The sequence below is a fragment of the Lactuca virosa genome, chromosome 3, assembly GCF_052849685.1.
Source record: "Lactuca virosa cultivar CGN04683 chromosome 3, Lactuca_virosa_CGN04683_v6, whole genome shotgun sequence".
Classification (NCBI taxonomy): domain Eukaryota; kingdom Viridiplantae; phylum Streptophyta; class Magnoliopsida; order Asterales; family Asteraceae; genus Lactuca; species Lactuca virosa.
In genome coordinates this window covers 41,400,886-41,417,002 of record NC_136428.1, presented here as the reverse complement: position 1 = coordinate 41,417,002, position 16,117 = coordinate 41,400,886, and the positions used below count along the sequence as shown (strand labels likewise).

The following is a 16,117-nucleotide window of genomic DNA, read 5'->3' as shown; positions in this document are numbered from 1 at the left end:
GCTAATTAGGTTCTGGCCTATGTTCCACATGTAATGTATTCCCAAAAAATAAGAATCATTTACTTTTGGAATGTTCTATGGTAAAGGAAGTAGCAACTCACACAAACCTTTAGTGGCCAGTTATCCCTATCAATCCACAGTTGATCGATGAGATGCTTGATATCACTTCTGGTTCGTTATGCATAACCATGATAGGGAGTGTGAAGCATGTTGTTATTTTGCTCTCATTTAGGTCCTTTGGTGTTATAGGAATGATCGTATCTTCAACAACAACAAGGTTAAGCAGGATAAAATCTTGGTGAGTGAAGTACAATTTTATGTTTATTTCTAGCTTAAAAATAGAAGTAGAAAAGGTAATCAAAGCAAATGGTGTGATTGGTATACTAATCTGTCTCAGGTACGCTTGTAATTTTCTTCTAGCTTTCACTAATAAAAACATTCTTGTTGTTAAAAAAATAGTAACCCCGATATGAAAAGTTGAAATGATTATGTGAAGGGTTGCAATGGTTGACTTGTGTTTTATAGAAAAAAATTTGTGTGTACTTTTTTCGACAACTCGTTAATACTTCGGCAATGAGTCAATAAAAATATGATTGTGCCATTAAGTAGTAACTAGTGAGGACTATCATGGGTGCTCAACACATTCAAGGGTTTGAGAAGAACTTGATATCATTGGGCTATACATGTGTGGAGGGAGTGCTTCAGGTCTCTAGCTGGATCTAGAAGTTGAAAGAACTTCTAAGTATGAAATCAAAGGTGGAAGACTTGGTCCCAACTCAAATGTTTGTCTCTTAAATTGGAGTCAATGTGCATGGAGTTTCTTTGTAACTAAAAAATAAAGTCTTCTACTTTTCTACGAGTACCAAACTCAATTCAGTTACAGTACATACACGTCCATCAGAAGCAATAAAAGAGCCAAATTTTTTACATTTTTCTTGTTTGATTCATTCCAATTTGCATTGCTAGTTCTAGCTCGACACAACATTTGTTGAGTTAGTTTAGATTATGGGACAAATTTTAGTCCCATGGGCATTTTTGGAAAGTTTTCTTTTTCTTTAGTTTTTGTATTAGAATCGGATATTAGCACGTATAGTAAAAATACGGTACATGTCTTATGTATTTTTTTATTTTGTTTTTCTGCCTCAATAAGAATTCCTTGCAGCCTAAGATAATTTTGTGAATTGTTTTTTTCTCTTCTCTTATTCGTTCTCATCTATTCACTTCTGTCCAGATTGTTTTGTATTCTAAGAGAATTAAAAAATTTATTTTTTACACTTGGTATCAGAGTATAGAATAAAAAACGATCACAACCCCACCATGGAAGGACTGAAGATGACTTACCCTTTCTTAACGAGAACCAACTATGAGGCATCGACGATCAAGATGAAAGTTTTCATGAAAGCACAAGAGTTTTGGGATGTGGTTGAACCTAAGAATCCCCTGAACCCGGTTGGTGCCGAGAATCATAAGATGGTTGTGGCGGTGATTTACCAATCCATCCCGTAAGAGATCTTGTTGTCGGTAGTGGAGAAGCAAATGGAAAAGTCCACACATTCATCGGATGGGGCTCACTCATCAACAAACTAGACCTCCGTCACGTTCTGTTTCAGAATCAGATTAGGATACGGCTCTAGAAGCTTCTGCTTTCTTGTCTCATGAGAGGTCGTATAAAATCCCTTCGGTCGAGCGAATCCCATTGTTCCGGTCCGAGAATCCCTATGTCTGAGGTCGATCAGCTACACTCTCGTTGGTCGAGGTTAGATCCTCGTATGATATCCTGGCTAGAGAGCTTTGATTTCTTCTTTCCTTGGGGTTCCTTCCCTCACTTGTTACTAGCAGCTCTTCCTTTACACCTGAGAACAACCTATTATTTTCACAGCGGAAGAGTCGAAACGGAGACCGCAGAAAGCATAGTTAGAAGCTGCATCGACAGTTCGCGCGGACCTCTATAGAGCGGATCAAATCCCCTCCTATCACTTCCTCCAGGCCATAGGGGTAGGGGTGTAGGGCGGAGTGGGAAACACTTAAAATCATGTATATGGGTGTAGATCGAGTTTAAATAGCAAAACTGCAATATCTAAAGGCGGAGTTCGAGATTCTTAGCATGAAAGAGGTTGACGATTTGTTTCTACAAAAATCGGTAGTAAGCAACATCCGTACATTTATATTCTAGAAACAAGGGAGCATAATGCTCAAGAAGATCCTATAAGTCGTGCCATCTAAGTTCGTTTAAATTGCATCAACCATCGGGCAATTTACTGAACTTGATACCATGTCTATTGAAGAAGTCGTCGGGAGACCAAAAGCTCTTGAGGAGAGGACAAGATGAAAAGAAATTGTTACCTACTCACCAAGAATGGACAGAAAAAAATGAATACCATGTTTGTTCTCCGGGGGAAAACAATAGAAGCAACACACAAAACCATGGTGGATGAGGAAGAGGTCGTAGTGGAAATTGTGCAAATAGTGAAGGTCATGTAAAAGGAAACAACCAATAGTCCTGTGAAGGAACTCGTGGTGCGAATTATGATTGAGACAAAAGTAAGACCTAATGTTCCAATTTCCAAGAATATGTACATTATGCTTCCGAATGCAAGAACCCAATACAAGAGAGACAATACGAAGCAAACCTAGCCCAAGGTCATGTAGATGACGATCTAGCTTTACTAATGGAAGTGGTTCAAAACAAAGTGCTTGAAGGTGAAGTATTCTTGAATGAAGAAAACATGAACCCAAATCTAAAAACGGAGTAAAACATGAAAAATAACTCCAATTTTTGGTACCTCGAAAATGGAACAAGCAATCATATGACCGGTCATGAAGAAAAATCCAATGAACTTAATCGAGTGGTTCAAGGATATGTGAAGTTTGGAGACGGCTGAAAGGTACATGTTGAGGGAAAAGGGTCAATTATATTCTAGTTTAAGAATGGTGACCAACGGATGCTTCAAGCAATATATTACATACCAAAATTATGTAGTAATATTATTAGCTTGGGTCAACTCGTACATAACGGCGATCGGATCGTTATGCACGGATTATTCCTATGGATCCACGATGACAAGAACCGACTGCTCATGAAGGTAAAGCAATCTGAAAACCAACTCTATCAAACAACTTTGAATGAAATTAGACCACGGTGTTTATTTAATGAAGGTGAAGAACCTATACTCAATCCATTGTCCGAATAAGGAATGGTTTTTGAAGAACTAATGATTGATGTTGTAACACCAAATTTTCACTTTATAGTATAAACAAGTAATTACGCGATTCAAGGTAATTGCTATATTGCTTTTTAGCCAATGTATTCTTAACGAAAGTTGTATTAATCATAATTACAAAAATCATGCATATAAACAACACCTAAATCTTACTTCGTATGAAGAAGTTATGATTTTTCGAAGTTTCGGTGCGACATAGTACAATAGTGTGCGACATAGAAATCAAAATGTGAATCGGTTGATTGTTAACCAAAATAGTATAAAAGAAATTCGTATATCTCATAAATACAAAACCATCGATATAGAGAACGTCGAGAATGGAGTTCGTGTGAAGAAGTTATGAATTTGCACGGTCTTTTACAGTGTAATCTTCAAAATTTGTACATTTAAAATAGATTGGGAATTAGTCGAAAAAGTCTAAATGAAAGTTGTAGTACTCGTCGATACAAACGCGTGGATATAAAGAACATCGAAAACGGAGCTCGTATGCGAAAGTTATGATATTTCGAAAATTGCAAAAAAATTACTCGCGCTGGCGATGACGTGGCACCACCCAGAGGGTGCCACGTGGCCTTTTCAGACGACCCTATCCTCCAATAGACATGATGAAATTGACTAGAGGAATGACGACACTTGGAATGAATGGGGCCATCGTGCCAAAGCCCGACACACTCTTATCCTTAGACGCGGGGCGCCCCCTCGAGCAGCCTATAAATAGCAGCGAAAATCAGCTCATTTGCTCACACCTTACTCCAAATCTCTCTCTCTCTCTCTCTCTCTCTCTCTCTTTCAAACTCTCTCCCAAACCTCTGGGATCCGACTTCTGAGTCTCGAGTATTTTAGCGAGGCGCTGCGGCGTTAGAAATCCCGATGAAATGAAGTATTCGGAGTCAGAGTTCTGTCCGCGTCCTTCTGAACTTTTTGCTAGAAACTCTGTAAGTTAAGCTGAACTTAGTACGCTTTAATGTAAGTTATATTTATATTCATAGTCGTTATTATAAATTTATAAATAAGATTTATTAGTAAATCTAGGTCAAAATATTGATTGATCTATTTACGGGAGTGATGTCGAGGCTAGATCTAGGGAGATGTTTAAAGTGGATTTTCTAAAATAGTATACTCTATATACCAAACGGATCGTACCTCCGATATGATCTTACCTGGTTTCCTTATTTGATAGAACTTGAAGTATGCATTAGGAATAGTGAAAGATTTAGCTTTTATCACCAGATTGCCATAAAGATTAATAAGTTATAATATTATAGGTTAATACTTGTTAGACGCGTTAGCTGCCAGTTGGATAGCTGATAGTCGTCTGAGTAATTGACTAGGTGAGTTTTCTCACTATACTTTATATTGCAATATGTATCCTTGTGTGCAAGGATGTGATTAGATTGTAGTATGCTATTAGGCTATGATATGCTATGAGACCGATAAACTTGTTAGGTTGTTGCTTGTAATGCCTGTTTATATGTTAATATGATCTGTTAAGAGTTGAGGCATTCCCGCTTTGTGCGGAAGGCCAAAATGCAGGCATTTCAGCTTTGTGTTGAGTGTCAAGGGATGAGTTGATGACAACCGCAACTTAAGCATTGTGAGTCTAGATATTCACAAGGGCGAGGTGATGGCAACAACCACTTAAGCATTGTAAGCCTAGATACTCGATGTATGTATATGTATTGTGATGTATGGTATTTTGGGAAAATCACTAAGCTTCATACTTACCCAGTTGATTACAAATGATTTCAGGTACTTCTTCAGATCGTGAGAAGGGCAAAGCTTGACCGTACACATGCATCGACGTCATGTATTAGTTTTCCGCATATTCTATTGTATTCTGATTGAATAATTAACCATTGATTGTTAAACAATGACTTTAGTCATAAATAAATGAATGTTTGAATAAAGTGCTATCTTTCAAAACATAAAAATTTGTTATGAAAATTGGGAGGTTACAGATGTCACACAAGCTTGTATGAAGGATACTTGGCAGAAAAGAAAGTTCATAGGGAACTATGCACAGAAGCTAGAAACATGTATTACTCATTGTTAGGTGATGTAGTGGGAAAGTTTGAGGTTAAGACTATTGTTGGTGACACTAATTTGGAGGGTGATATGTAGATGTTAGCTCTCCTAAATCTGATTCGGCTGATGAAGTTGACCAATCTCAAAAAGAAAAAGCTAAGTTTAGAAAATGAGGGAATACTCGTTGATCTGTTGGTGTTGGAATCTAAGGGAAACATTAATGGTTTTGCAATAGAAGGGGATTTTGATGTTAAAACTGATAAAGATGAAGTGAATCTCGAGAATGGAACCACTATCGATCCTTTTGTATTGATAAAGAGTAATGGCATTGCTCAGGATGTTAATATAATGGTCATGTTGGCAAAAAACACTTGGGAAGGAGAACAAGTTGTTAAGAGCACTGATGTTTATGATGCTAATAAGATCAAAATTTTGGCAGATGTTATTAATACAGATGATTGGCTCCCTAACGTTAGTAAAAGAACTCATAGGGGGTTTTAAGGAGGAAAGCTAGCGTGAGATGTATGAGTCAGCATCTGAAGAGGATGTTCAAAACAATGCAAATTTGCATACCCAAAATGAAGAATATGTTGATGATACTAAATGCACGGATCTGATCTCTGAGAATTTAGAAGAAAGGAACAATAATGATAAAGAAAGAAAAGGGAACAATGATGGTGATTATCGTTTAACAGTTTTGAGATAGAAGGCTCTCAAGAAGAAGAAGCGGAGGAGAAAAAAACATCAGAAAATGAATGGTGGCTTAGAGATGTCTGATCATTTTGAAGATGGTGACCATATCTGAATTAAGGAGGAGAATGTTGGGTTAATTCAGATTGGACAGATTTTAGTCCCAGGGGCATTTTTGGAAAGTTTCCTTTTTCTTTAGTTTTTGTATTAGAATAGGATATACACGTTTAGTATAAATAGGGTACATGTCATATGTCTTATGTATTTTTTATTCAGTTTTTATGTCTCAATAAGAATTCCTTGCAGCCCAAAAAAATTCCCAGAATTGTTTTTTTTTCTCTTCCCCTGTTCGTTCTTCTCTGTTCACTTTTGTCCAGATTGTTTTGTATTCTTCAGGAATCAAGTGAATTGATTCCTGTATAACAGTATAAGCCTCATTCTAAAAGAATTAAAACAAATTACTTTTTACAATATTCTCGTAGGTCTAGATTGCTCATGTTTCTGATGTATGTCAAGGGGGGATTTATCCGTGAAAAAGAGAGCCAAATAAATATTCCATGAATAAATTTGTAGCGAATGAAATGAAAAACAAACATCTAAAACAGTAGAACACAGTTACTACCAATCACTAGTACAAAAGACATTTATTGATGCGGTTAAAACTATTAGTTGATGCGATTTTCAAACCACACCAATAAATATAGCATCAAAAAATAAGATATTTGTTGAGGCGGTTCTAAAAACCGCATTATAAAATGCTGTAAACCGCATTAGAAAATGTGAGTGTAAACATACTTGGGTGTGAACCTGCCATGAATAGCTGCACCACCCTCTTTTGTTGACAAATGAATGCCTCCTTTGTTGACAATAACAACTAGAATTGGCAGCTTCTTTATTTCACACGGTGAACACAATAAATTGTCACAGTACTTATAGTGGCTAGCTTTAGTATAAATACAAGTTGTAATATCAGTTGTAAGACACCACAAACAGAGAGTGTAGTGTGTAATACTTAGAGTGAGTATTAGAGGGTTGTTTCTTTTTCTTGTAATATTGAGCGTGTAAGCTCTTCTCTTTTGTTCTAGTTCTGAATAAAAGTGTGTTTCAACCCCAACAAGTGGTATCAGAGCTTGGTTAAGCTCCGGGGGAAGCATTCTCTGTTTTTTGGTCGAAATTTTTTTGTCTCAAAAACAATTTCGGAGTACACCGTTGGAAAGGCCTCGTTCTGAGGATTCCGAAAATATATTTTTTTTGAATTTTTTGACCACCGGAAGGCCTCCAAATCACCGGTCAAAGTTGGTCAAATCTGCCGGAAAAGTCGCCGGAAAAACCAGGGTTCGACGGAGAAGACGGTACTGTAGCAGCACTATAGCAGTGACATCAGCAGTGACGTCAGCAACTGACCAAAGTTCTGGAAATTGCAGTTTAGCCCCTGTTCTCCCGGAAAGTGCAATTTAGCCCCTGTTTTTCAGAAAAATTGCAATTTTGGTCCCGTTTTTCAGAAAAATTTCAATTTAGCCCCTGTTTTACTTCTGTAAAACTTCTGTTTGCCCCCTGAACTTCTGAAAAGTTCATATTGGTCCCCGTACTTCAAAAAAAAAAAAAAAAAAAAAATTCTTACTCGTGTATGCCCAAGTATATGCCAAGAATGACTACACCAACCTCGTCATCTTCTCAAGCCGGAGTTGAAAGTTTTCAAAGGACCGAGAAAGACGGTAGCGTTACGTTACACTATCCAATGCCCACGAAGATGAACTACGCGGTGTGGGCCATAAAAATGCGAGTGAATTTACAAGCACAAGGAGTATGGGATGTAATTAAAAATGCAGAAACGGACGAACGTAAAGATCGGATGGCTCTTGCGGCTATTTATCAAGCAATTCCAGAGGACATACTTCTGATGTTAGCTGAGAAGGACACAGCTAAAGAAGCATGGGAAACGCTCAAGATGATGCACATGGGAGCCGATCGGGTCAAGGAGGCTAAAGCTCAAACCTTGAGAAGTGACTTCGAGGTGATCCGGATGAAAGACAGTGAATCGGTAGATGATTTTTCCATGAGATTGAATACTATCGTAACCGGTATTCGATCTCTTGGTGAAAAGATTGAAGAAATTACGGTTGTGAAGAAGTTTTTGCGAGCCGTACCGATACGATTTATACAAATCGTAACATCGATCGAGCAATTCGGAGATTTGAAGAATAAGACGGTGGAAGAAGTTGTGGGTCGTCTTAAGACCCATGAAGAGAGACTTCGAAGCTATGGAGAAAAAGAAGAAGGACCTTCTCTATTGCTTACACATGCCGAGTGGGCATCTCGTTCGAAGCAAACTGGCGAGAGAAACTCGTCAAACACTTCAAGAGGACAAGGAGGACATGGTAACCGAGGCCGGGGACGAGGCCGAGGTCGTGGACGTGGCCAAGGAGGTGGACGCGAGTACAATACAAATCGGAATGACCATAATCCTTCTCGAAAGGATAAAAGTAAAGTCAAATGCTTTACTTGTGAACAATTTGGTCATTATGCTTCGGAGTGTCCAAACAAGAATCGAGGTGAGGAGGCAAACCTCACTCAAGCCAATGAAGAAGAGCCTATTTTAATGATGGCAACCTCATAAGAATATGCACACAAAAAAGTGTCTCTAAAAGAGAAGATTTGTGTTAATCTTCTTGTATCGGGAGAAAGTCGAGTCGAGTCTGAGGTATGGTATCTCGACAACGGTGCTAGCAAACACATGACTGGAGACCGCTCAAAGTTTCGCGAACTAGATGAGCATGTTACGGGCCATGTGAAATTTGGGGATGGTTCGACCGTCGCTATTTTAGGAAAAGGGTCGATTTTATTCGATAGCAAAAATGGCGACCAAAGACTCCTTAATGAGGATATTTCATTCCAAGTCTAAAAAACAATATTATTAGTCTTGGACAAATGACGGAGGAAGGGAGTCGGGTCATAATGGATGGGTCGGATCTGACATTGTTTGACAGAAACAAAACTCTACTTTTGAGAGTTAAACGATCCCCAAACCGGTTATATAAAACTCCTTTAAGGACCGGTAGACCGACTTGTCTTTTAGCAACAAAAGACGAACCAGCTTGGATATGGCATTCTAGACTCGGTCATGTTAACTTTCTCGCCTTAAAGAAGTTGTCCGAAAAGAATATGGCAATCGGAGTCCCAAAGATTGAGCACCCAAACCAAGTATGTGAAGGGTGCGTTCTTTCCAAACAAACCCGAATTCCTTTCCCGGATCATGCAGTTTTTCGGGCTCAAAAACCTCTACAACTTGTTCATGCGGACTTATGTGGTCCGATCACACCTACGTCTGTTGGAGGGAGTAAATATTTTCTCCTTTTAGTAGACGATTTTAGCCGGTGGATGTGGGTTTACATGCTATCGGAGAAGTCTCAAGCCTTGAGCGCTTTCAAACGGTTCAAGTTGATGGTTGAAAAGAATTCGGGTTATAAAATAAAGACACTTCGAACGGACCGAGGGGGAGAGTTCACTTCAAAAGAATTCTCATTATTTTGTGAAGAAAATGGTATTCAAAGGCATCTTACGACACCATATTCGCCTCAACAGAACGGAGTTGTAGAAAGGCGAAATCGGACCGTTATGGACATGGCAAGAAGTCTGCTCAAAGGTAGAAATGTTCCGGGAGAGTTTTGGGGAGAAGCGGTTAGACATGCAGTTTATCTTCTCAACCGCCTGCCAACAAAAGTACTTCCCGACAAGACGCCTTATGAAACGTGGTTTGGCAAAAAGCCCAACCTTGAACATCTAAAAGTTTTTGGTTGTGTTGCTTTTGCTAAACTTGTAGGTGGTCACTTGAAGAAGCTTGATGATCGAAGTAAGAAGATGGTGTATTTAGGTGTGGAAGATGGAACTAAAGGCAACCGTTTGTTTGATCCGCAAGACCGAAAGTTGCGAGTTAGTCGCGATGTTGTTTTTGACGAAAAAGAATAATGGAATTGGTACAAAAACAAAGAAGAAGAGATGGCGACTCCTAAGACCTTTACCATAATTGAACCACAACCCCAAATACACCTCGAAACACCTCAAAATGACCCCGAAATCAATCTGGAACAACCAAACAGCCCAGGAATCGATGCTATCCAAGTTGGACAACCATATGCTGAATTTGACGAGCCTGAACCAGCTCCACATTTCTTCAACCTCGCCCCATATGGAAAGCCCTTCTAGTGAGATTGGGCCAAGGGGATTGCGTCCGTTAACCGATATTTATTCTGAGACCGAAAATGTGTTCCTTGAACCCGGAGAATTGTTGATGATTGCAGCGGATCAACCCTTGAATTTTAAAGAGGCGGTAACCTCTAAGGCATGGCAGGAGGCTATGCAAACAGAGTTGGATGCAATCGAGAAGAACAAAACATGGCAACTTACCGATTTGCCATCCGGACACAAAGCAATCGGTTTGAAATGGGTGTTTAAAGTGAAGAAAGACAACTTGGGAAAAGTGGTGAAGCATAAAGCTCGACTTGTAGCAAAAGGATTTGTACAAAAGGAAGGAGTCGACTTTGATGAAGTTTTTGCACCGGTAGCACGACTTGACACCGTAAGGCTCATTCTTGCCTTAGCAGCTCAACATGGGTGGGTTGTCCACCATCTCGATGTCAAATCGGCTTTTCTCAATGGAGATCTCAAAGAGGAGGTTTATGTCACCCAACCAGAAGGATATGTTGATAAAGCAAACAGTCACAAGGTGTTCAAGCTTTATAAAGCTCTTTATGGTCTACGACAAGCTCCTCGAGCTTGGAACATTCGTTTGGATAAAAGCTTAAAAAGGCTTGGTTTTACAAAAAGTTCACAAGACCCAGCTGTTTACAAAAGGAACTCAAAAGACAAAATTCTTATTGTTGGTGTCTATGTTGATGACTTGATCATTACCGGGTCGAACACTAATGATGTTGTCGAATTCAAAGAACAAATGAAGAAAGAATTCGAAATGAGTGACTTGGGATTACTTTCTTACTACCTTGGAATCGAAGTTTCGCAAAAGAAGTGGGGAATATCTTTGCGACAAACGGCTTATGCAAAGAAGATTTTAGAGCAATTTGGGTTGCTGGATTGCAATCCGACAACGTCACCAATGGAACCTAAGTTGAAGGTTAAGAAGGATGAAGATGGTGAAAAAGTTGATCCAACTGAATATAGGCGAGTGGTAGGTTGTTTGAGGTACTTGACTCACACTCGACCAGACCTGTCATTTTCGGTTGGAATTGCAAGTCGTTTCATGGAGGAACCAACCACTTTGCATTTCCAAGTTGTGAAACACATCTTGCGATACGTAAAAGGAACTGTTGATTATGGAATCAACTATGGAAGAGGTCGTGAAATTGAAGATTTGGTTGGTTTTACCGATAGTGATCTTGGAGGTGACCCTGTTGATAGCAAGAGCACAAGTGGAATGATTTTCTATCTGGGAAGGAATGCGATAACTTGGCAATCCCAAAAGCAAAAGACTGTTGCTTTGTCCACGTGTGAAGCCGAGTTCATGGCAGCTACAACAGCAGCATGTCAAGCCATTTGGCTTGCTAATCTCGTGAAGGAGCTCACGGGACATCATATTATGCCTATCACCTTATATGTCGATAACAAGTCAGCAATCGCATTGATGAAAAATCCTGTGTTTCATGGTCGAAGCAAACACATTGACATTCGTTATCACTTCATACGAGAATGTGTTGAACGTGGGCAAATTATAGTGGAATATGTCAACTCGAAGGATCAACGGGCGGACATCTTTACAAAGGCTTTAGCATACGTGAAACATGGTGAAATGCGAAACATGATCGGAGTGACGAATCTCGAGCCAAGTTAGGTTTAAGGGGGAGAATGTGAGTGTAAACCTACTTGGGCGTGAACCTGCCATGAGTAGCTGCACCACCCTCTTTTGTTGACAAATGAATGCCTCCTTTGTTGACAATAACAACTAGAATTGGCAGCTTCTTTATTTCACACGGTGAACACAATAAATTGTCACAGTACTTATAGTGGCTAGCTTTAGTATAAATAGAAGTTGTAATATCAGTTGTAAGACACCACAAACAGAGAGTGTAGTGTGTAATACTTAGAGTGAGTATTAGATGGTTGTTTCTTTTTCTTGTAATATTGAGCGTGTAACCTCTTCTCTTTTGTTCTAGTTCTGAATAAAAGTGTGTTTCAACCCCAACAGAAAATGCCCGGAAAAAAAATACAAATAGCACCAAAAAATAACATATTTGTTTATGCGGTTCCAAAACCGCATTACAAAATGTTGTAAACCGCATCATAAAATGTCTGGGAAAAAATTACAAATTGCATCAAAAAAACAGGAACCGCCCTATTAAACAATCGCACCAAAAAATGGAAATCGCCTTAACAAATCTACTAAAATATCGTTTTTTGGTGCTTTTTAGATGAGGTTGTCTTATTTTTTTTAATGCTACAGATATCGCACCAAAAATTGGGAACCAGCTCTATTAAAATAGGGCACCAAAAAATGAAAAGATATCAACCATCCATGTCTTAGAATTGCTAGTAGATAGCCAAGCTAACCTGGATGCATAGGCATGAAGGAAGGGATGATCCAGAACTCTGGGGGCATTGGGTTGCTTCCTCCCCATTCTGAAACGCCAAGGACCTACCATGTACAAGGGGATTTTTTTTTTTAAATGTTTAATAAGGAAAAAAAAATTAAATGAAGGCATATATTATACACACATTAATTCTGCATGAAGATTTTTATTTTCATTTATTTCTCATGAAAATAATTAATGTCTTACTGAAAGCCAAGTTTTTCCCCAAGAAGGAATGGCTGTGGCACTGCCATGATCTAAAATCCATTTTCTTGCTTTGGTACATGAACCATCCAAACCACCATCAGGCCCTTCTCCTAAAAGACGCATGCAAATGTAACTGAGGGTGGTGCAAAACATTGTGCTAGGACCTTCTATGTGAAGTCCCCAACCACCATCTTCGTTCTGTACATTAATTGGCCACATCTATGCGTCAAGTGGTATAATTCTGGATGTTTTTGTTACATATATGATATACAAATTAAAAGGGTATTGCATATATAAATCTGTCATCCGTACGTTATATATAACATTTAGTACCTTACCTGATGACAATATAAGTACCGAAGAGTTTCTTTTCTATGTTCTGCTGAGAAGACGCTGTTAAGATGGCCTGTGATATACAAGCATATAACCTGCAAGAATTGTTATCAGCTTGTCAATATGAGATACATCTTATAAATTATAAAAACTAATTATATATATGAGTATGAAAAAACATCAAAATATTTACCAATGGTGGCATGAAATATAAAAGTCCAGCATTTTCAGCTGGCCAATGGCCATCGTCTGCCTGCAAGGCTGCAAATAAGTGAACAGACCTTCTCAAGGTGGTGGTAGCTTTTTCATAAGAGATCTCTTCACCATCCTCTAACTTCACCTGAGGTATTGTCTGTTTGAATTGCTTCTCTCTCAAAAACTGCATATATAGTTCAAAATTTGATTTAAAGATCCGAGAAATAAATGCCTGAATCGAAATGACATCCAGGAAATTAAGGAAGAGCAACGACCTGCATGCGCCAAAGGACATCACTGGCGGGCTTGACCTGGTGTCGATGGTTCCAGAAATGGAGACGAGCTTGTTCAACCTCCTCACGCTCTTCTGCAGTTCCATAGTTAGGATCAAACTCCCATGTTTGCCTACCAACAAAGTTGTTTGTGCTGTACAGGTATGGATTGTTGCCCCCTTCGGCTATCTTCAATCTCCACATTTGCTGCAATTGCTTATCAGTACATCAATGAAGCTTATCAGTAAATTGTAAAAACTAAAATCTTAAGTATTTAAACATGCATATACATGGTGGTACGTCTATCCTGTGAATGTCTATCTCTGAGGCTCTAAGATTAGTTTTGGAGGGAGAATTGAACTGGAAGCCAGTAGCAACGACTTGTAATATTAAATATTGGCACTTGACACTACAACTGCCTCCTGTTTTTATAGTACAATAACAACGATCAGAAATACATTCAAGTCTCCTAATTAAAGATATATTTTTATGACTCCTTTTCTTTTATAATGATCGATGTTATTTGCATTTACTGAGTAGAATTGATGTATCATTATTTGGTGGGGTGCCATAAAAGTCTCCAAATTAATTAGGCTAGTCTAACCACATGAGTCATGACATCTATACTGGTGGGACTTCAATAACTCAAGCACATGTTTCTTCCCTTTTCCTTTATTAATTAGGCTAAGTTAACCACATGAGCCATGACATCTATACATGATATGGTGTAATTTATTTTATATTTTATATTTTGAATTTTTTGAATTTTTTTATGTTTAATATGACAGTAGAAAACAACTCCAATCTGTCCAACTAACTAGTAACACCAAACTCTCCCTATGTTTACATCAAATAAAAGACATCTACGTATTATGCAATTTTGGTTGGTGATGGGAGAATGTTATTGAACACCTTGTCATTCTTTGCATTCCAAAGGCACCATAATAAGCAATAGGTAATTGTGATGAATATTTTACATTTCTCCAGACAATTTCCTAGGGGTGTGTGGGGCGGTTTGGTTCGGTTATTAGTCAAAACCGAACCATAACCATTATGATTGGTTAATGCATTTTGATAGCCATTGGGTATGGTTAATATTGGTTATGGTTAATGGTTGTTGTCGGTTAACGGTTTTGGTTAATGGTTGATATTGGGTAACCACAATGTTCAAAATAATATAAATGACGAAAGTATATTGACATAAAAAATGAAAAGAGAATACAGAAAAGTCATTGATGCCAATGTTTGTAACCAAGCTCATAGTAATAGAATAAAATGTGTACCTTTGATACTCAGAGTAAGATAACACATAGTCACATTCAAAATAAAAAAATTCAATAAAAATATAAAGCATTAAAAAAATTGACATTAATAATTTCATATATTGATAATTGATATTAACATTAAAATAAAGCCAAACATTCATACACGTTTAATGCCATTAAATTAAAAACTATAAAATAAAGAGTCAAACATTCATATTATGTGTTATCTAGATAAAAAAAAAAGCTAATCACTCATATACATTCAATGTGATTAAGTAAAAAACAGTAAATAAAAAAGCCAAAAAATTCAAAAAAAAAAAAAACATTCTTACTATATCACAAAGTCAAGAAGAACTAAAAACCTAACTTACCTAGAAGTCTTGATTATAAAGTCAAAAAATCATTCGAATAGGACTATAAAGTGAAAACAATCTTTGATTAGGATTAACGGTGTGACAAGCCTCCGATTAGGATTATGAGTGTGAAGATTAAACTAATTGTGAATAATGTTTACAAATTGTAGAATCAGCCGATTAAGAATTACAACATTAATCAATAATCTAACTCAATGCATGATTGGAAGATTGTGTGTGTTTGCATGATCAGCCTTTGATGGTTTGATTGCTCGTTCGTCTCTTGATAGGTGAGGATTAATGAATTATATTTTGAAATTTTAACGAGTCTTAAATAAGTTTGACTATATTATTTTGTATATAATCTATAACTTTTATATAATAAAATATAAAGTTAGCGGTTCGGTTAATAATGGTTTGGTTAACCTATAAAACCATAACCGAACCGTTATTTATCGGTTAACAAAAATTAGAATCTGAACCAACGGTTTTTAAAATGGTTCGGTTATATTGGTTAATTTGGTTTTGGTTCGGTTTTTCGGTTATTATGCTCACCCCTACAATTTCCCCATACCGTGACATAATCTAGAAACTCCGACACCGATAAGAATTGCCAATGATAAATCCCACACCACTTAAATGCCCATTCACGAGTCTCGATTGCAATATTAATTGCACCCAACAAAAACATGATCAATAGACTCACTACAAGAAAAAAAAAAGAATGAGCAGTGACAAAAGTCGTCAGTAAAAGTTAGTTTTGTCGTCGGTAAAGGCAATAGTGGCGACACATCGCCGGTAAAAAGTCGTCGGTACTGCCCTGTCGTTATTGCTCAAAATGTCGTTGATAAATATATTTGTCGCCGCTAATACTCATGTCACCGGTAATACCTTGTGTCGCCGCTAATAACCTTGTCACCGGTAATTCACTATGTCGCTGGTAATATTATTTTTAATTTTTTAAAAAATCAACACTTT

General features: G+C 37.8%; 1 protein-coding gene across 4 annotated transcripts in view; it reads right to left on the bottom strand.

Annotated features, from left to right (window-relative positions):
• The window catches only part of LOC145165533 (beta-amyrin synthase 2-like), a 29,061-nt gene extending 15,100 nt beyond the window's left edge, over positions 1–13,961 (bottom strand). Inside the window, exons 1-6 of one of the 4 annotated variants that reach the window (XR_013740106.1) lie at positions 13,812–13,961; positions 13,525–13,728; positions 13,248–13,433; positions 13,060–13,149; positions 12,722–12,919; positions 12,495–12,579 (exon numbers count right to left, since the gene is read on the bottom strand). Coding sequence is in view for 3 of the 4 variants with exons in the window: in XM_079084265.1 (XP_078940391.1) it covers positions 12,495–12,579; positions 12,722–12,919; positions 13,060–13,149; positions 13,248–13,433; positions 13,525–13,725 (760 nt within the window). In the remaining variant the exon portion in view is untranslated. Of the gene's footprint in view, positions 1–12,494; positions 12,580–12,721; positions 12,963–13,059; positions 13,151–13,247; positions 13,434–13,524; positions 13,738–13,811 lie in introns of those variants that run through there. The other 3 variants (XM_079084265.1, XM_079084264.1, XM_079084266.1) reach the window with 3 other exon arrangements.
• Positions 13,962–16,117: the final 2,156 nt, after the last annotated feature.